Source organism: Phycodurus eques, chromosome 12, assembly GCF_024500275.1.
Source record: "Phycodurus eques isolate BA_2022a chromosome 12, UOR_Pequ_1.1, whole genome shotgun sequence".
NCBI classification, from domain to species: Eukaryota; Metazoa; Chordata; class Actinopteri; order Syngnathiformes; family Syngnathidae; genus Phycodurus; species Phycodurus eques.
The window spans coordinates 7,839,288-7,859,533 of NC_084536.1; the positions used below are offsets into that span (position 1 = coordinate 7,839,288).

At 42.4% G+C, this 20,246-nt stretch overlaps 2 protein-coding genes across 6 annotated transcripts in view; one reads left to right on the plus strand and one right to left on the minus strand.

Moving 5' to 3' along the window:
• Positions 1-14,219, plus strand: part of slc49a4 (solute carrier family 49 member 4) — a 39,009-nt gene extending 24,790 nt beyond the window's left edge. Inside the window, exons 5-9 of one of the 2 annotated variants that reach the window (XM_061692491.1) lie at positions 256-364; positions 6,007-6,074; positions 9,698-9,825; positions 10,503-10,685; positions 12,896-14,219. In XM_061692491.1, the coding sequence (XP_061548475.1) occupies positions 256-364; positions 6,007-6,074; positions 9,698-9,825; positions 10,503-10,685; positions 12,896-12,930 (523 nt within the window). In that variant the 3' untranslated portion in view covers positions 12,931-14,219. Of the gene's footprint in view, positions 1-255; positions 365-6,006; positions 6,075-9,697; positions 9,826-10,502; positions 10,686-11,767; positions 12,849-12,895 lie in introns of those variants that run through there. The other variant, XM_061692489.1, reaches the window with a different exon arrangement.
• Positions 14,220-15,702: 1,483 nt separating this feature from the next.
• The window catches only part of sema5ba (sema domain, seven thrombospondin repeats (type 1 and type 1-like), transmembrane domain (TM) and short cytoplasmic domain, (semaphorin) 5Ba), a 131,039-nt gene continuing 126,495 nt past the window's right edge, over positions 15,703-20,246 (minus strand). For all 4 annotated transcript variants that reach the window (XM_061692486.1, XM_061692485.1, XM_061692484.1 and 1 more), the window contains one exon: positions 15,703-17,109. In XM_061692486.1, the coding sequence (XP_061548470.1) occupies positions 16,933-17,109 (177 nt within the window). In that variant the 3' untranslated portion in view covers positions 15,703-16,932. The remainder of the gene's footprint in view (positions 17,110-20,246) is intronic.

Genomic DNA, 20,246 nt, shown 5'->3' on the forward strand with positions numbered 1-20,246 from the left:
TTGAAAGTCGGGTTTTAAGCTAGGGGTAGTGTTTCAAACATGGTTTAGGTTTTCAAAGTAGGGTTTCAATCTTGATTTCCTTTCACACAGAAGCTGGGAATGTCTGTGTGACCTTCAACACCGTTTGTCCTTCTGTGTGTCTAGTGGTACAAAGAGGCGTTTCGAGCTACCACATGACCTTACGCACAAGGGGCACGCTCAGCACTTGTGAAATGGTGATGATGATAATGATGATGATTTTTGTATGTCCCGTAGTAACCTCCGCTTCCTGATGATAGCTCTGGCCTACGCAGTGCCCACAGGAGTGATCGCCGGCTGGGCAGGCGTCCTTGACATGATCCTCACACCGGCCAAAGTCAGCCAGGTACAAGCACGCACAGGCACACATTAACACACGCATATGCGCACACGCACGCAGATGCATGGATGTGCTCACAAACAAACACACACACACACTCACAACGTTCCACAGGAAGTAGCGTTTGATTTTGACAGATGGAAGTTCGTTTGTGGAATCTGTCTGCTCCCTCCAGACAATAAAATATATTTGAACATCAAAAGTTAAAATCCAAACTACCAAAAACTTATTGTTGTAACTTCATGAAGTTACAACAATATTTTTGTACAATTTTACAATTACAATTCTATTCTGCCAACATTACGGCTTTATGGCCGTAACTGAAGGATTTCTTTCCCTGTAATATTATGCCTTTGTCCTTGTAAAATTACGATTTCATTTTGTTAACTTTACGACTTGATCCTCATACGTTTTTCCTCCCCTCATTTTATGGCTTTATTTTCATAAATTCTGACTTTTTTTCGATCTAAAAAAAAAAAAACGAGGATTTCTTTTTTGTAAGATTACAACATTAATAAAAATAAATAAATAAATAAAAATCCCCCCGCATAAATTTACAATTTTATTCTTAATAAGCAAATACAATTTCATTTTATTGGATTAGATTAGATTTTATTTTTATAACATTATGACTTTATCCTCAAATATGTACATTTGCCCCCCCCCCCCTCAATCATTTTATGACTTCTCATAAAGTTATGATTTAATTTTTATAACATTTCCACTTTTATTGTCATAAATGTATATATTTTACAATTGTGTTCTTTTTTTTTTCCCTGTAAAAAATGTGACTTTATTCTTGGAAAATCTAATTTTTTTTGTCATAAAAAAAAAAAAAAAAAAATCTAAAACAAATGACTTTTTCTTTAAAAATACGACACTGTTCTTGTAAAAAAAAAAAAAAAAAAAAAACTGACTTAATTGTCAAGATTACAACCTGTATCCAGCAAAAATAAAACTTAATTCTATTTTTTTAATTGCAAAAAAAAAAAAAGAGTAATGTTACGCTTGTCCTGAATATCTTTTTTAAGTCTGCCTCATTCATCCAGGCCATTTCATTCTCACAGCATTGAAATGATCGCAGCTGGACTTATGTGGTTGTCTTAGAAGACGTTTTGCCTCTTATCCGAGCAGGCTTCATCAGTTCGTGCTCGGGCTGCACGATATTGGAAAAAAACCTATGATATCTATTACGATGCGAAATAATCCAGGATCAGTGTTGGGAAAGTTCATTTTCTACGCGAACTACCGTAGTTCAAAGTTCAGTTCATTGTTCCAAAAACGAACTAGTTCAGTTCATAGCTCATAATTCAAAACTTTCGAACTACGTTCACCGGTCCAAAAAGGAACGAGTTCATAGTTGTTTTTTTCAATATGTTGCTGACGGGCTATTACCCTCAAAATACTGGCATTTCATGTCCCTATTGTTGCCACCCATTCAGTCCACACTAGTAGCCAGCTGCAGCTTTCACCCTACAATCTCAAAAACATGAGGAAAAACTTGTTGCTTGAATGGTCTTTCTTTTTTAAATGGGCAATTAAAACAAAAACAGGACTTTTTTCCTGAATGTGAAAATAAAAACACAGTATGACAGCAACGATGGTGAAAGGACATTGATAACTTTGCATTCCTCACAGCTCTGGCTGACTATATTAACATAACAATTAATCTACTCTTCTATCCATCCATCCATTTTCCGTGCCGTTTAGTCTCACTAGGGTCGCGAGCGTGCTGGAGCCTATCCCAGCTGACTCTGGGTGAGAGGGTGGGTATACCCTGAACTGGTTGCCAGCCAATTGCAGGTCACACATAGACAAACGGTTTTAATTGAATTGAATTTAGAGTCTTCAATTAACCTACAATGCATGTTTTTGGGATGTGGGAGGAAACCGGAGTACCTGGAGAAAACCCACGGAGGCACAGGGAGAACTTGCAAACCGGGCCGGGTCCTCAGAACTGTGAGGCTGCCCTTACTCTTATATTACAAAACAAAATAAATGTGATATTATCACAGTGTGATTGTGATGACGATGCTCAAACAAAATGTCGTGCACCTCTAGTTCATGCAAGAAGGCCTAGTTAGGACAGACTAGCCTGAGTTGGTATGGAAAACCCACCTGGTTGTGCGTACACCCCGAAACTACCTTTTTTCCAAATCATTTTAGAATTTTAAGACTTTTTTCCCAAAATGCATGCAGACACACACACACACACACACACACACACACACACACACACACACACACACTCCGTACATTACTACACCCCATAGCATACATGTTTTGGTTTTAATGGGAAAAACAGTAATGATGGCTCCATGCCTGGGGCTTTTTGTCACATTATTCGGGCACTGATCATCATTCGCAACTTTTCCGTCTTGCCGGCCCCTCGGAGGACAATTTGCGAGCCTACTGTGTCTCCTCTTCTGTACGTGTGCGCGTGCGTGTGCATGACAATGAGGCAACACAAACTGCCTTTTCCGCTCCTATTTGCCGCACTTGGAAGTTTCGCTAGCTTTCCTGCGTGTGAGCGGCCTATCGGCGTGAAAGAGCTGGCAAGATAATTTCTTTTCTTCAACATTGCATCTTTAAACTGGAACGATTTCCCCACCACAAATGATGTATTTCTCTTTGGTTACGAATCTGCCCTCGTGGGGTTGAGTTATTGAAGTTTTACATTTATGGCGAATTATCAAACTTCACTGCCGCGCGCCGCCCGTTTTTCACACCTGGATTTGGGGATCCTCTGCCATTCCTCCTTGGAGATCCTCTCCAGCTCTGTCAGGTTGGATGGTGAACATTGGTGGACATCCATTTTCAGGTCTCTCCAGAGATGCTCAATTGGCTTTAAGTCAGGGCTCTGGCTGGGCCATTCAAGAACAGTCACAGAGTTGTTCTGAAGCCACTCATTCGGTATTTTAGCTGTGTGTGTGTAGGTCAAACTCAGGCCCGGGGGCCAAATTTGGCCCACAGTGTAATTATATTTGGCCCGCAAGACCATATTAAATGTGTATTAGAGCTGGCCTGCCAGTATATAGCACATGCGCCACTAATGCACATGCACATCCCAGAATGCTTCGCTAGTGTGTTGGCTCGTCAGTCTAGACCGGCGAGCGCCCCTTCCCTTTCTGTTGCAGTCGTTAGCAACTATGCTACCAGTCTCCTTGAGCAAATTTACACTTCCCCTTCCCATAAATGGCCAAACAAAAGATGGAAAACGGTTAACTTCCAAGCTAGGTGGGAGGCAGATTGTCTGTTCACTAAAGTGAAAGACAGCGCTGTTTGTCGTGTGCGGAGCATCGTGGCTGTAACAAAGAATGTAAAATAATTGCTTTCATGTTTTTGTTAATGCCCTTTATCAAGGGGACTGTTAATAGTTTGAAGTTTGGATTTTTATTGAAGGACATTCTTATTTTTTGGGTTGTTTTGTTGTTGGCAGTTGGAGATAGATAAATCGAAGATAGCGAGACAGAAGAACTCATGTTATCTATAAACAACAAACAAATACCACTGATTTCTTTTATCGCAAATTTGATTTCCCGTGTTTATAATATTTACGTGTGTTTCTTCCAGATTCAGTGTTTACGCAAACTTTAAGTTTGTTGTCATATGATAAACTTTAACACTACATTTCTGCAAAAAAGGCAAACATGGACATCGCAGTAATTTTTCATTAAATATTGGGTTTGGCCCGCGACGTTGCCCCAATTTTACATTTTGGCCCACCGTGAATTTGAGTTTGACACCCCTGGTGTAGAGGGAGAAGAGCAGCGGAGAGAGGACACAACCTTGGGGCGCCCCAAGGTGCTGGTGGTGCGTGGCGATGAGGTGGTGTCCCCCAGCCTCACCTGCTGTGTCCTGCCCGTCGGGAAGTTTTGCTCATAGATGAAACTATTTTTTTACCCATAAATTGTGATTCAGTTACTGGCTTTGTCATTGACATGTCAGAAAATAGGGAAACATTTTGATCATTGTTTTCCAAAGAAAAAGCAGTTGTTTCTAAATGTCTTATTTTCATTAAACACAAAGATAATCGGTCTGCTTTCATGGAGGACTACAGGCGTCTGAGAATATTTACTGTTGAAATGCTGAAATCATTCGGACAAATTTAAGTTAAACAGGGTCTCTAAACGATTATTTGATTATTAAAATAGTTGTTGATTAATTTGATGATCGATAAGTTGTCGACGAATCGATTAATTGTAAGAGCGCTAATATCGACTTGAACAATGCTGTTTTTGGTAACTCCAGCAAGGTGGCGTTTTTTGGGTTTTTTTTTCTAAAAAGTATTGATTTTTGGGGATGTGAGGATTCTGCCTGTCAGCGAATAAATTTGGTAGCAATCGGACAAATTCTCACTTAAGACTTTCTTCAAAGGACCCCTGAAAATGGGAAATATTACCCTAAAATGGCTGCTTTCAACTCAAATTGCAGACTTCCTATGTCTTTTCAATCAGGTCTGCTTGAGACCTTTTTTGTAGGTCAACTCATGATAGCTATTGCTGCCAAATAAAGTGTTGCTAACTGAGACTGGCTTTGGGATCTGCTCACAAATAGGAAGCACGCCTCTGCAAATTTGGTGCATTTTCGAGTGTAGTAATGCCCTTAAAACGTCCATTTGTTTGCCCTTAGAATAACAGTGTCAAGGAAGTCAAGTGCCTATCCCTGGTTTCCAGCATCCACTGACATTGTCTACTTGAAAATGTTTTCCCAACCATCAATTTTATTGCCGCTTCCCGGAGCGAGGCGCAGACAGATCCCTGTCGAGGTGCAGTTCATATCGAATGCGGTAGCCTTGAGCGCCTCTTGGATGTAATTACCTCGACAAGCTGCAGCAAATGTGTGCCACACATTGCGCCTCGCATCAAACAGCTTGTACCCCGACACTGTTAACCATGACTGCAGCCTTCAAAGCAACTTGCTGCCGCTACAATCAGGTAGGGACTCCCCCTCCCCCGCGCGCACACAAAACACTTGTTATTATGCTCCAACGTGAACCCACCAAGCTCCCCCGTGCTGGGAGTTAACTTTTTACAAGCTGAGAGCGGAGCGGCTGGAACCGGGGGAGTAAAAGTTATCTAACGTTTGGACCTCTCTGAGTGCACTTGGCACGTTTCTCTCGTGTTTGTGTGACTTGATCCCAAGTGGATTGGTTGAATGTGATATTGGATTGTGTGTGAAATGTTGCTTGGGACGAATGTAATTACTGTTTGGCATTTTCGTGGCTAGTCTCGCAGGATATATTTCATAAACTCAGTATTGATGTAGATTGTGATGACAGGAGTCCCTGAAATCATAATTGCTCCTTGTTTGATGCAATCCCCTGTAGTAAGTGAAATAACTGTTCCATATAATGGACTGTTTATTCAAGTCGTGTGGTCAACTTTTCCCACCAATGACCTGGAAATGGTCAAAATTAGCTGTTGCTTCAAAGCAAAATATCAGACTTCATACGTCGTCTTGGGCATGGCTTCTTGAGAAATTTTTTTTTTGTCTGTCTGCCCATGGTAGACATATCCAAAACTGGCATTCAAGGGCTGAATAAAAACAACAACAAAAAAGCCAAGTATGGCAAGTCATCAATGTCCCATTTGAATGAATGGTTTTCAAATAAGTGGTGTTTGTCTTCATTTTGTCCTTCCTCACAGGTGGATGCAGGCTGGATTGGCTTCTGGTCCACGGTGGGTGGCTGCGTCTTTGGGGTGGCCATGGCCAGGTAAGCCACCGTAACAATCCTGGCATTTTGTCCTACCTTTGCTGACAAAGGAAATTACGCGTAAAGACATTAAAAGGCTTCAAGGTCCCACATTTTGGCCATTTAGGCCTCCATAGAGTGACTCTTTATATTGGAATATTGGACTTAGGATAAAATGGTCAAATTCATCTAAAAAAAACACCTTGGTGTTGTCATACGAGTGTCCAAAAAAGGCCCCCCTGACAGCCACTTCTGTTTGACCTAGATTTGTATCCGCCTTGTCCATATTTGGCTAAGACCTCCCCCCCTTTCCTCTGATTGGTTGCCTCTGTGTAAAAACCCAACCCTCACTACTTGTGAGCGCACACGTTTTTGTTATGTTGACACCGCGGGCTCCGGAGCAGAGAGGTAGGCGGAGATATTCGCTAGTGACATAGATAAACTCGAAATTTGAACGCCCTGTTTTCAAGCCTATCAGCAGAAAAACATCTGAGACTCAGGAACTTAATTCATATTTCACATGTTTACTGAGGCACCATTGAGCCAATATAACATCCCAAATACTAGAAAAAGTTGATGTGGTAAACTATAGGACCTAATGGGCCATTTTCTTTGTAAGAGAATGTAATTAATAATAACAATAATTCCCATGTATACAGCTCTGATTTAGTCTGTTGCGAGTTGAATTGATGATTGGAGTTAATGGAGATGTACCAGAAGAGGCTGCATGCATGGTGAAGCAGCATGTGGTTCATTGCCCATTCTATCAAAACCTAACCCTGGCTTGAAACCCTACTTTGAAACCCTAACCCTGTCTTGAAACCATACTTTGAAACCCCAATCCGGTCGTGAAACCATACTTTAAAACCCTAACCTTGTCTTGAAACCCTACTTTGAAACCCGAACCCTGTCTTGAAACCATACTTTGAAACCCTAACCCTGTCTTGAAACCATACTTTGAAACCCTAAACCTAGCTCAAACCCCTACTTTAAAACCCTAGCCCTGTCTTGAAACCCTACTCTAAAACTCTTACCTCGGCTTTAAATCCTTCTTTAAAATCTTTAACCTGGCTTAAAACCCAAACCCTAGCAGGAACCCCAATTTTGAAGCGCTAACCCTGGCTTGCAACCCGAATTTGAAACTGCAACCATAGTTTAAACTCAAATAAAAAAAAAGTGTAAACAACCAAAGCTGCACGCAAAGTGATGTACATGATGCAAAAATCAAATCTATAAAATCAGTTAAAAATAGGACAATTAAAACAATAAATGAATTGAAAAATACAATAAAAACACTAAAACAGTGCAGTCTCATGCTGAGTTGGCGCCAAAGAATAAAATGGGTTTTAAGACCAGTATTTAAAATGGACAGTGAAGGGGCTTGCCTAATATTCAGAGGGCGATCATTCCAAAGAGGAGGGACTGGCAGTGGAAAAAGCTCGACCCTCTCAAAGCCTCCATTTAGTCCTCAGTACCTCCAGGAGCATCTGGTCAGCTGACCCGAGGAGTGTAGGGGAGGAGCAGCTCAGAGAGCTAATGTGGGACGAGACCATTTAAAGGTTTAAAAACAAATAAAAGAATATTAAAATGGACTCTAAAATGCACAGGAGACCAATGAATGTAGGCCAGAATTGGAGTTATGTGCTCCCACCTACATGCTCCAGTTAGGAGGTGAGCAGCAGCATTTTTAGCCAACAGGAGACGTTTGAGGGTGTACTGGCTGACTCCAAAATAATGTGCCTCACAGTAATCCAGGTGAGATGTAATAAAGGCATGAAATGCTTGTTCAAAGTGCTGATGTGAAAGAAGAGCCAGCTGCCTAAGATGAAAAATGCTGGACTTGACAACAGCACCAATTTACCAATCCAATTTCAAATCACTGTCCAGTTTAAGGGGTATCAAAGAGCCCAAGTCAACAGGGGGGTTTACAAGCACCAAAACTGCCCTTTTCTTTTCATTAAAAGTAAAAAAGTTCACTGCCAATCCAGGCTTTGATGTCATCAAGCCACAACAAAGTGGCTTAATGGAGAATGCATCCTCTTTGTTCAGTGGAACATAAACCTGTCTGTCATCCGCATAGCAATTAAAACAAATCCCATGCTCTCTCAGGATGGAACCCAGCCAGGGCCAGCAAATACAGAAAGAAACAACAGGGGCCCTAAAATTGAACCCTGTGAAACCCCGTAAGACAAGTGAGTGGGGCCGAGTGGGATTCAGAGCCACTACGGCTTACACTCAGAGTTCTGCCTGCCAGATAAGATCTAAACCACTTGAGCGCTACCACTAATGCCCACCAGATGCTGCAGATGAGCCAACAGAAATACTGTGGTCCACTATCACACGCTGCAGTTAAGGTCCAGCAGAACAAGACATACATAGTCGCCAGAGTCATTAGCCTGAAGGATGTCATTAAAATGTCTTTAAAAAAACAAAACAAACTTTACCTCAGCTTGAAGCCTTACTTTAAAAAACAAATTTGAAATTCTAACCCTTGTTTGAAACCCTAACCCAGGCTTGAAACTCTAACAAAAGTGACTAATTTATGCAGTGGTAGTGACAATAGATATCATTTGTTGTTGACATCACCTCTAAGATGGATCTTCTTCCTCTTGTTGTATGAGCTGTGCTCAGTGCTGTTAAATGAACTGCACTCACGAGGACAGTGAGAGCTTCAAACGGAGTCCGCCTCCATCAGTTAGCTGTAAGCTGCTTATGGATTTGGGGGATTTTTGGGTATTGATATGCGCTCTGATCCTCTCAGCAAAGAAATTGGGATTTAAATTGAAGCCCAAGTTAAAAAGCTCTCTGGTGATGCTCGTGTTGTTGGGAAGCCAATCTGAGGCGTCGACCACTCAGGCCAGCATTTGCACCAAAACTTTCAGGAACCTTGATTTCTTATTACGTTTACTACTTGGTACTGCAGTTCTTGCAAACCCAAATGTTCTGGGACCTTTCAAAAGGACTCTCAAAAGAGTAGATTCCTCATTTGACCCCTGACAAATTGTCTGTCCACTTAAGATTCCAGGAACTTTTATTAATAGGTATATTAATGGCCTGTCCCGGAGGTTAGTTGGCCTCTCAAAAGTACTACTACGCCCAATAAATTGTCTATTTGCTAGCATTTCTCGGTACTTTTAGTTCTTTGGTATTGAATTTTTACTTCCGGTAGTCTAATTACGGATAGAGTTGCAGTTTCCTGGACCTCAAACATACTTTGAAACCTAAATTGCAACCTTTAGCCTGGCTTGAAACCATAGCTTCTTGTTAATTCAGTAAAAAAAAAAAAAAAAAGTTCATCTTAGGGGGTGGGGGTCCATTGCTAAGAAAGCCCAAAGTTTTGAAGGCTCGTGTACATATTTCAAAAGTTTCTTTCCGTTATTTCTGTGGAAGTCGATGCCTGGGACCAAACTTGCAGCTTGTTTGGTGTCAGGAGAAATAAAGGAAAGCCCAAACGGTGAGCAAACAAACAGAGCAGTTGCGAAGAATGTCATTTGCGAAGGGGGAAGAAATCAATTTAAATTGGATTTTTGTGAAGAAAGAGGGAAAAAAAAAAAAAAAAACCCCGAAAAATTCAGAGATTTTATTCTGAGGCCATATCGCAAGCACGCACACACGTGTGAACGGCTTCCTTGCATCCTTTGTAGGTTTGCGGACTCCATCCGGGGGATGCTGAAGCTGATCCTGGTGCTGATGCTGGCCGGAGCCTCGCTGTCCTCCACCTGGTTCACGCTCACCTGCCTCACTCGCCTCACGCACTTGCCCTCCAACGCGGGTACGCACTTGAGCACCAAAAGTTCGGAACCTTTTAGGAATAGTCCCATTATCCAAGACTATTACTATTACTTAATTTACTGTAGAAAACTTGAGGGAGCTATTTATTTGTTGCCATTTTTATTTCACTTTATAAGACATGCTGCTGAGCCTCCACTTTTTGTTACAATTTACGAAAACAAAGATGTCGATTGTCTAAGATAAAAAAAACAACAACTGTAACAGGTTGTAAATCTGAAAACGCTGTTTCATAAATATATGGGTCATTTTCAAATCATGTGAATGATTGATTATTATTGTTTTCCATCAAACGGTCAGAATTGTTCTCAAGAAAAAAAATATTCGAAAGTAAATGTTGTTGCAATACACCGGAGGGATTCTGTCAGCTAATGTGCTAGGATGAGGCAGCCATTTTGCATTTGCGCAATAGCAGTCAGCCAAATCAAATGGTGCTCTCTCTGCGCTATGAAGAAATGTGTATGAATTTGTGAACATGTTGGAAGTATTACATGCCTTTACCGTTATTACGATAGTATAAAGAGAAGAATGTCATTGGGCAATGTTGTCATGTCATCCAATTAGTATCATGTGAACGAGCTCACGTCAGCGCTCATCATCCGTAATGTTTTTGTTTTTGTTTTTTTCTTTTCTTTTCCCCCCTCGCCCGGCCACCGGCAGCCATCTTGTACACGTCGTGTATCCTGGTGGGCATCTTCATCAACAGCAGCGTGCCCATCTTCTTCGAGCTCTTCATCGAGACGGTCTACCCGGTCCCCGAAGGCATCACGTGCGGCGTGGTCACCTTCCTGGGGAACCTGGTCACCGGCCTGCTCCTCTTCTTCCTCACCTTCTACTGTACTGGTACGTCGACGCTGGCGGGGGTCTCGCGCGTGTGCTACGACACCAACATGCACAACCACGTCCACCATTTAGTTACCTACCTGCCAACGCACCTCCCAATGTTACCTAGCAACCCACCTGCCGACTTACCTACCAACCTTATCTTCCCTTACTTCCCTTCCCTTCCCTACCCACCCACCCTCCTTACCCCCTTACACACCTTTCTTCCCTTGCTTAACTACCTTTCGACCCCCCGCACCCCCACTTAACCTTCCTTCCCGACCTCACTACCAGATGAGCGGGACGCTTGTATTAAAAAATCCTCGTGGCGACAACGGAGCGCTCTTCATATTGGCAGCAATCAACCTGGACCCCGAAGCCCCCCCCCCCCCCCTCAGCGGCCGTCTCAACGCCGCCGCCGTCACGGTCGGCCTCTCCGCTCAGTCACGTGACCGGAACCTCCGCCGCCCTTTTAGTCCCCCTCGTTTAGCCGAGCGTGTCGGCGCGAATACAAAGCAGCGCGGAGGCGGCTGAGGCTTCCGAATGTCTCACCCGCACACGAGAGCAATTCAGCACGAGGGAACAATTGCAGCACTTCCTCAGTAGATTATTTTCCATATTTCTTCTTTTTTTTGGACAGTTTTCAGCAGGCGTCAATCAAGTGAGCGACGTGCCGCCGCCTGTTCAAAGATCCTCTGCGACTGAGCGAGTTCACTCGCTCGCTCTCTCTCACGAGAGCTTTTTTTTTTTTTTTTTTCTCTTCCTTCCTCTTCCCCTTCCTAGAAAAACATTCGGAGGGAAGCGTCAATCATTTGGGTTGCTATTTATTTCTGTGTGTGTCATAACCACGTCACCTAAGCGAAGGTCACATTAACATAAATGCACCCACCACGTCGAATACTGAGCTAGTAGATGACGAAGATGAGCGGGCCTACCGAACATCCGACCACACTTCTTCCTCATCGACCGACCAACCTATCCTACGGTACACGGCTCGATCTGTAGGGCGAGCTACCGACAGACCTGTTGACCAACCTAGCGACCAGCTCGAGTTTGCCACGACTGTTGTCGGAACAAAAGCCGTTTTGTGTGTTTGTGGGCAGATTTGTCGTGGCTGAACTGGTGTCTGACGGGCTCGTGCGTCTTCAGCCTGGTGCTCATCCTGTTCTTCCGGGAGTCGTACGACCGCCTCTACCTGGACGTCTTCGTCTCCGTCTAACCGCACGCACGCGACGTGGACACAAAACCGCCAGACCCGCCGTTGCACAGAACTGGTCGGGCGGAGAAAAGGAAAGGGGTTTTTAAGCAGTTTTTTTGTTTGTTCGCGTGACGTGCCAGAGAGGAATCTTTAACTCAACGTTTACTGTCGTTTCTTGTTTCTGGGCGGCCATTTTATTTGGAAACCTTGATCTCTTACAAAATGGACGCCGCCACTAAGCTGTCTGACGACAAGCCGGCAGCCGAACGAGAGTCGCTTTTTATTCTTAATATTGTTATTATTTGGGGTTGTTCTGGGTGTATTATGTTTTAACATGAAGGTGCAGAACTCTGGGATTGGTCACCTTTCAAAGGTGATTTGCGTCACGTTTGTTGTGCTTTTAAGATAACAATGCTATTTGTGTGTGTCTGTGTGGCGGCTAAGTTGAGAGCGCTTTCATTGTGTAGCCTCCAAGCAAGGGGGATAAAAGGGACAAATCTTTCAACCTTACCTACCCACATCCCTTATTTAATTGCCTAACTACCTACCTTATTTACAGTACATATCTACCTTAGCTCGTCAACCTTCTGCCTTATCTCCTTGACCTTCCTACCTCCTTACATCACCTAACCCTCCGTACCTACAACCTAACCTACTTGTCTATCGACCTTACTACCAACCATACCTACTTTAATTAGCTTACCGACCAACTGACAAACTTTACCACACTTGCTTACTTACTGTACCCACCTACCTTATTTACACAAGGTTCATGACACGTGTAACCGAGGTTACCAACCTTCCTGAGCTTTTCATCACTTTCCATCCATGTTGTGTTTATGATGTCATTTTAACGCAAACGTGCAGTTGTCCCTGATTGGTCACCAAACCTAACGGGCGTGTCTCAAGGCCTTTTAAAGGCTATTAACGTCACTTTTGTTGTGGTTTTAAGCTAACAAAGCCTCTTTTTTTTTTTTTTTTTTAATATATAAACTTTTTTTTTTTTTTTTTTTTTTTTTTTTTGCGGCCAAAGCAAGATTGACTCAACGGGACGCTTTCATTGTGTAGCCTCCAAGCGAGTGGGAGAAAATGATTTTTTTTAAAGGACTCTAAGGATGTTTGTTTGTTTACACAAAGCGTGGGAACGGGAAGGTTGTTTGTTCATCTTGTACCGAAACGTTCCCCCTTTGCTGTCTTTGTACTGTTATGTCGTCGACTTCCCCTGGTGGCCTTTGCCTTGTAAATGTCTTCAGCGCTCCATGTGGGAAAATTCTCCAGCACCTTATTATTAAAAATGTTTTATGAATAACAAGGCTCTTAATGATTGACTTGAGCAGGACAGAATGTGATTGGTCTTGAGATGAAACACTTCAGGTAAGTGATGGTTAGAATACAAACGAAACTCTTGAGACAGGAAATGAAAGTTCTGAATAAAATTCAACGTAGGGTAAATACGAGTTAAAAGTTTAGGACTTTATTCTTGGAACTACTATTCTGTTAATGTCACAACTTTATTCGTGCGACTTTATTTTTTTGACTTTATGGCTTTCTTTTTGTTATATTACTTTTATTCCGGGAAAATAAAACTCTTTAACATTGATTTTTTTTTTTATTACTAATAGTACTACAAGTTTTTTGCTACATTGTAACTGAATTCTCCTAACTTTCCAACTATTCTTAACATTGACTATTTTCGTAACTGATTTTTTCCCCCTCTTGTACAGCGTGTATGTGTGTATATAATATATATGACTATATTCTTAGAAAGGTACAACCATTCGAGTAGTATTCCAACTTTTTTGTAACTACAACTTTATTTTCAGAAAAATGTGACTTCAATCTTGTAACATTACAACTTTTTTCTTGTTAATTTATGATTGGAATTCTCAATAACATGACAACAATTTTCATAAGTATATCCCTAACTTTACGACTTTCTCCCTGTTGGATAGTTTAAAACTTTTTTTTTTAAGTGCTTCATGAATAAATTAGAATTTGCTAACATTACGAGTATTCGAATAATATTGCAACTTATTGTAACTTTATGACTGTTCTTGGAATTCTGTCACTACTTTTTCAGAAAAATGTCATTCTTGTAATATTCTTGATCTCTGGGGAAAATAATCTCTCATAACATGACTTTTTTTGTTTTGTTTTGTTAAAGCGACTTTATTTTCACATCTTTCTTTTCGGACATCTTCAATGGCTTTTGTTTGGTTTTTAAAGTGCTTCATAACTAAATTAGAATTTGCCAAGATCACGACTATTTCTTTTTGTAACTATTCTTGGGATATTGCCACTATGTTCGGGAAAAAAAATATTTTTGTTATATTTTCACAATAAAAAATGTGACTACAGTTGTTGATTATTCTAATAACAGTGCAACCATTCGAGTGATATGGTTGCACTGTTTTTTTCCCGCAACTTTATGAACAGAAAAATGCGACTGCAGTTGAACGTAACGTTACGACTCGTAGGCGATCGCTGAAAACGTTTAACATTAGACTCTGCTAACGGATTTCTGCTAACCTTCCGTCTTTATTCTCATGAATTTACGCTTTTTTTTTGGGGGGGGGGGGTCTGAATTGTACTACTTTCCCCCTGGTAGAAACGGGCACACCTTGAGTGTATACACAAAAATGACCAAATGAGTTAAAACGCCATCAAGTGATAAAACCGCCTGTTGTGATGTGAGAGTCGTTCATCAATAAGTTGTAAAAAATGCAGAGAAATATGTATTGATATAAAAAGTGGCGTTGGAGGATGCAGTGTTGACGTTCGGGTGTTGAGTGGATGGAATCAGAATCCATTACCGTTGAGTGCGCTCAGCCGTAAAAAAATTACTTTCATCTCCTTCAAGAAACATAAAAAAATCCATCAGGACGCTGGCACAAGTCGCAAAATCCGTCCGCCTTCAGTTTAACGTTGTCCTAATGGGCGTTTTTGAGGAAGCCCTTGAATGATTTTGTGAAAAAGGACTGAACGATTTGGTGAACGAATCTTTTGAACGAACTGATTCGAATGGTTCAGTACACTCAAAAGAACGGCCGTGGCCATCACTAATGACAAAGCTGTTGTTTTTTGAGTCTGTAAAGTAAAAACGCTCGGCGCCGCAGATTTGCCCCTTCCCCCCCAAAATGAGTCATTTTGATTGGCTCGCGAAGGCTACGTGCGTGGTCATCTGACTGCCTTATGTCATCTGAATGGTGAATTGGAGTCTAATGACTAGTGATTGGCGCGACGGGCGCCCTATGCGGAAGTCGAAGACGGAGTCTAAAAATAGACGCGCACATGCGAGACTGGATAAATACACGTAGCAAATGGCATGTCGATCATTGGAACGGAGCAAAAGTATCGATCCCCCACATAAATACGCGAGTAAAAGTCAAAAGTATGGTGCATTTAGAGTACTCTGTTGATCAAAAAATTTTACTTGAGTAAATGTAACGTGTTACTACCCACCTCTGAATTTGAAATCATAACCCCATGTTGAAACCCTAACTTGAAACCCTAACCATCATTTTAAACCCTACTTTGAAACCTTCATTTCAAACACTAACCCTCGCTTGGAACCTGAGCCCCAGTTCAAAACCCTAACCCTATTTTGAAACCCTAACAGTGACTTGAAACCTAAATTTAAAACCCTCAACCTTGTTTGAAACACAAATTTGAAACCTTAATTGAGTTTGAAACCCTAACTCTGGCTTGAATCCTTACTTTAAGACCCCAGTTTAAACCCCTAATTTCAAACCTTAGCCCAGGTTTCAAACCCTAATTTGAAAGCTTAACCCATGTTGAACCCCTAATTCGAAATCCAAACCCTGGCTCGAGACCCTAACACTTACTCGAAGACACAAGAAGCAGCAGCACGAAAGCATCCATCCGGCTTTCCGTTCGGTGGTTGTCACCAACAAGTTTTATTGTCCGTTAACTGCTGGTATAAAAATAGAGAGTAGCAAAAAGATTCACAGTGTGGACGACGAGCAGATAAAAGGCGCCCGCCCGCCCGGTCGCTCGCTCGCTCCTCGTCGTCGTCGTCGTCTACGCCAACTTGCATAGAAAACAACACGCGCGCGCACACAAACATTCAAACTGCAGTCCCGACACATTTTCATGTGTGTGCTTGCGTGTGACCTATAAGGCTTTCCTAAAAACAACACTCAATAGACACATGGGTACATACATGTATGCATACATGTACACTCACAGGCTGTCAATGATCTGGGGGTAGTAGCTATGCTATGTGTACACACACACACACACACACACACACACACACACACACACACACACAGCAGTACCGTAATGGCATTGGAATGAAATGCACTGTATGCTTTCATGTGTGTGTGTGTGTGTGTGTGTGTGTGGAGTGTACACGTCCACACACATGAACACAAAGAAAATAAACACTACGAATGTGCCGTTACCAACAAAGAAGACGAAGAGTTAGTGGATCTATGCTACTGGCTTCTAAAGAGGCTTGCAAAGTAGGGTGTCGAGCCTGGTTTACTTTGAATCTGTAACCCTGGCTTTAAGCTGGTTTTTAACTTGGTATCTTAAGTTGAAACCCTAACCTTTGTTTGAAAACACAGCCCAGGTCTGAGACCCTAGCTCAGCTCGACACCCTAATTTGAAACTTTAGCCCAGACTTAAAACCCTACTTTAACGCCCTAACCCAGGCTTGAAGCCCTACCTTTAACCATTTCAATGAATCATCTTCGGAAAAGAAAGAACGTTTGTAAAAAAAGTGTCACCTTAACTACTAGCTTATTATTAACACAGCACGGCGGCCATATTTGATATGACATCCGCGCTATTTTGCCTCGGAGCCATCCGATTGGACGATCCGATTGGACAAGCCATTGGAGTCTTTCTCCCGGTGGGATTATTTACACTTGGTCCCACACGGATATCAGCAGGACTTTTGTTTTCTTGTTGTCTTGAGTTTTTTTTTTTCCAAACAACGGGTTCCCGTCGTCCCTTTCGTCAAAAAAGACGTTCGCTCTCCTCCCGGAAAGTTCCGGCTTGTTGCGTCTTTAAGGGAGGCTCGCCCGATGGGTCGCTCGGGCCTCAGCTGTTGTTGGCGTGGGCGAAGGTCCGGCAGGGCGACGGCGAGGCGTTGGCCTGGTAGTCGAACTTGCCGAGGGCGGGCGGGTAGTACGTGGTGGTGTACACGTTGGCCTGCTGCACGGACGTCGGGAACAAGTTGGAGCGCTCGTCCGGCAGAAGGTTGTTCTTGTTCAGCGTCTGAAAAGGAAAAACGCACACGACATGTAATTACTTTAGTTTGATGTTTAGTTTGGCAGCAAACCTAAGCTGAGAGTGGAAAATGAACGCGATTATGTACCGTGTGCTAAAAATGAATTAGCATTTAGATCGGAACGCTTTAGTTAACGCACGCAATACGGCCACAGTTGTAATGATTCATTTTGTTTTGGTTGTTGCTTTGAAAAGTGTTATATTTCAGTGTAACTTCGGCCGCCATCGAGAAAAGTTTGTTTTTGAACAATATCGGATGAAAATAAAACACATTTTCATCACAATTGCAAGACGCATTGGCTTTATCAAGTATCGGTACTCGGTCTCGGCGAGCACGCCAACCAACGTAAGTACTGTACTTGGAATTCTAATCGGTCTGAAAAAAGTGGCATCGCTGCATCCCTGTTTGTATTGTGAGAGGTGACAGTTATCAGGACTAACTTGACAAGCTAACAATAATGGCTAAAATGTCAACAAAATAGGGTAAAAACAGTGAGGACAAATAGCCAAAGAGCATTTCATTTGGCTATAAAATGCGCTTGGCATTCATGTTCCATGCAAGGAAACTGGGAATTTGGGAATGCCCGAACCTTCGACTAGGAAAAGCACATTTAACCAATTTATACAGTATTTTAAGAAAGAAAAAAAAAACACAACAAACCTAGTTTAATAGGTTCCTCAGCCAAACGGAACGCTTTGATATTGGACAATTGAAGTTCCAGGAGAGAAATACCCGAGTGGCCTCGAATGCAGCGTCAGACCTTCAGGTTACCAATATTTACTGTAACGACGCAAACTAAAACGAGACCTTTAGCAACGCCCCTAACGTGTCAACATCAAGTGGGTTAAAAAGCTTCAGATTCATTTTATTTACACTGTGTGTGTGTGTGTGTGTGTGTGTGTGTGTTAAATAAAGAGACACACGTTAAGGGTGAGAAATTGATTGTGGCAGATGCGTTTAGTTGGCCAGCGTTTTCACAGGCTCAAGCGAATAAGTGTAACAAATGCAATCGAGCGTCATGACAAACATACTCAGCACACTAATGGACGACAAATTGGAGGATCTCGACAAGAGCGAGACACAGGAAGTTGTTTTAGGAGTCGGCTGTCCAGGGGTCCTTCTCAAATGAAAGCCCTCCAAGATTTTGTCGCCCGATTACTATCGAATTTGAACCACAAATACAAGACAGATTGATAACACTAAATCATCAAACATTTGAATTTTGATCGCTGTGTCGGCATATGACCAGTCATAAGACAGGAAACTAATAACTCAGCTTGTGAATGTTTTTTTTTGGGGGGGGGGGGGGGGGGGGGAAATTCAGCCCACAAAGCCAGTGTCACTAAGCAACAAGAAATTTGGTAGAACCATCTATCGTCTCAAGACGTCATGCCGGGAAAAGACACAGGAAGCCTGCCATTTTGGTTCGGAGTGGCCATTTTAGCTGTAATCTTGGCCAATTTCCAGGGGTCCTTCTAAATGGCTCTTGTGGCACAATTATTGCGCGATTGCGTTCAAATTACGACGGACGACGCTAAATTGCCAAGCTTTTGCGTTTTTGTCATTGCGTGTGGGTGGAGCATGTTCAGCCATGTTGGATGACTCGCCCTAAAATAACCTCTAATAACTCATCTCTTGAACTTTGGGAAATTCAGCCCCGGAGCTATTTTCACTGAGCAACGGGAAATTTGGTAGATACTGTACGTCATTCGTAAGGAGACCCACAAAACAAGTCTCAAGGAGCTATGCCTAGAAAAGACACCAAGTCCGCTATTATGGTTTGAAGGGGCCATTTTAGGAGTCATTTCCAAGGATCCTTCCTGGAATTGTTCTCGAGAAATTACCGACATGAAATCGGGTAGAGAGGTCTGTTATGATTAGACTCACAAAAACAAAGTCTCAAAAGGAGCCAGGTTGGAAATGACACACGTCAAGTCAGCGTTTTTTGGATTAAAGTGGCCATTTTATGGGTCATTACCAGGGATACTTGGAAGTGCTCTCTCAAGAAATTCAGCCCCCGAGGCCAACGTGAAATTTGGTAGAAGTCCACCATTTTGCTTTAGTTTAAGGGCCATTTTGGTCATTTCCCAGTGTCATGCAAAAGGGAACTTGTCCTAGAGTTTGTCCGATTGCTAGCACATTCCAAGCACATAAAGTATACTTGACAGATGGGTGATGCGAAACTGCAAAGAGTTATATTTTTTATCATTGCGTGTGGGTGGATCGTGGCAGTAAAATGTGATGATTCACCATATAACACGGAACCAATAACTATTCTGTTTATTATTTCCACAGGCAGGTTTTGCTCTGGTCTTGGATCTCCTTAGATTGCGTAGGTGCACCTCATCACGACACGATGCGATTAGATCGATTTGGCCAGCATTCATCATTAGCATTGTCACGTAGCTAATTAAGGGGATTATTAAGAGTCGTTCGACCTTTATTTCTAGTCGCACAAAAAAAAGCCAGAAGAATCGACGGCGAGCTGAAAATAGGTCAATGCGCAGAGCGGCTAAACACTGCATTTGATGCATTTATACATCCGAGAAGGTGGCGGTAAAATCACAGCAGCGCTTTTTGAGTTCATTTTCATAATGGAAAGCAGCAACCGAAGCAGGAAGCTTTTGAAATAACCTCCAGTGGGTCAACTAATGAGACGAGCAGAGAAGAAAAAAAAGCGCCTTCGAGTATGCTGGGAGTTGAACGCGTTAGCGGCGCCACGCTAATGTAGCTCGTTAATAAGGCGCAGGTCAGCGGGTGATTCATCCTGTTGTGCCGGGACAAATGCGGCAGTGAAAGCAGTAAATAAAACACGAGAGCGCATTTATGGTTCTTAAATCTTTCAGGTGTTGAACATGGAGGCTCAATTTCAGACCATTTTATAGGGGTGCCGGAGTGCTAAATTTCAGCGAAGCACCTCTAAAATGACAGGAGCAGTAATTATAACGCAGGCACATTTGCAAAAGCACGTTAGCTTGGCCCCTGAGGCCACCCTGAATACGGTGGCCTTCGAGGGACAAAAGGCAAGCGATTAAGCATTCAACCGCGACCATTTGAAGTTGTGCTTTAAGGACTAACTACGGCTAGGTTTTTTTTTTTTTTTTTTTTTTTTTACGCCTGCGAG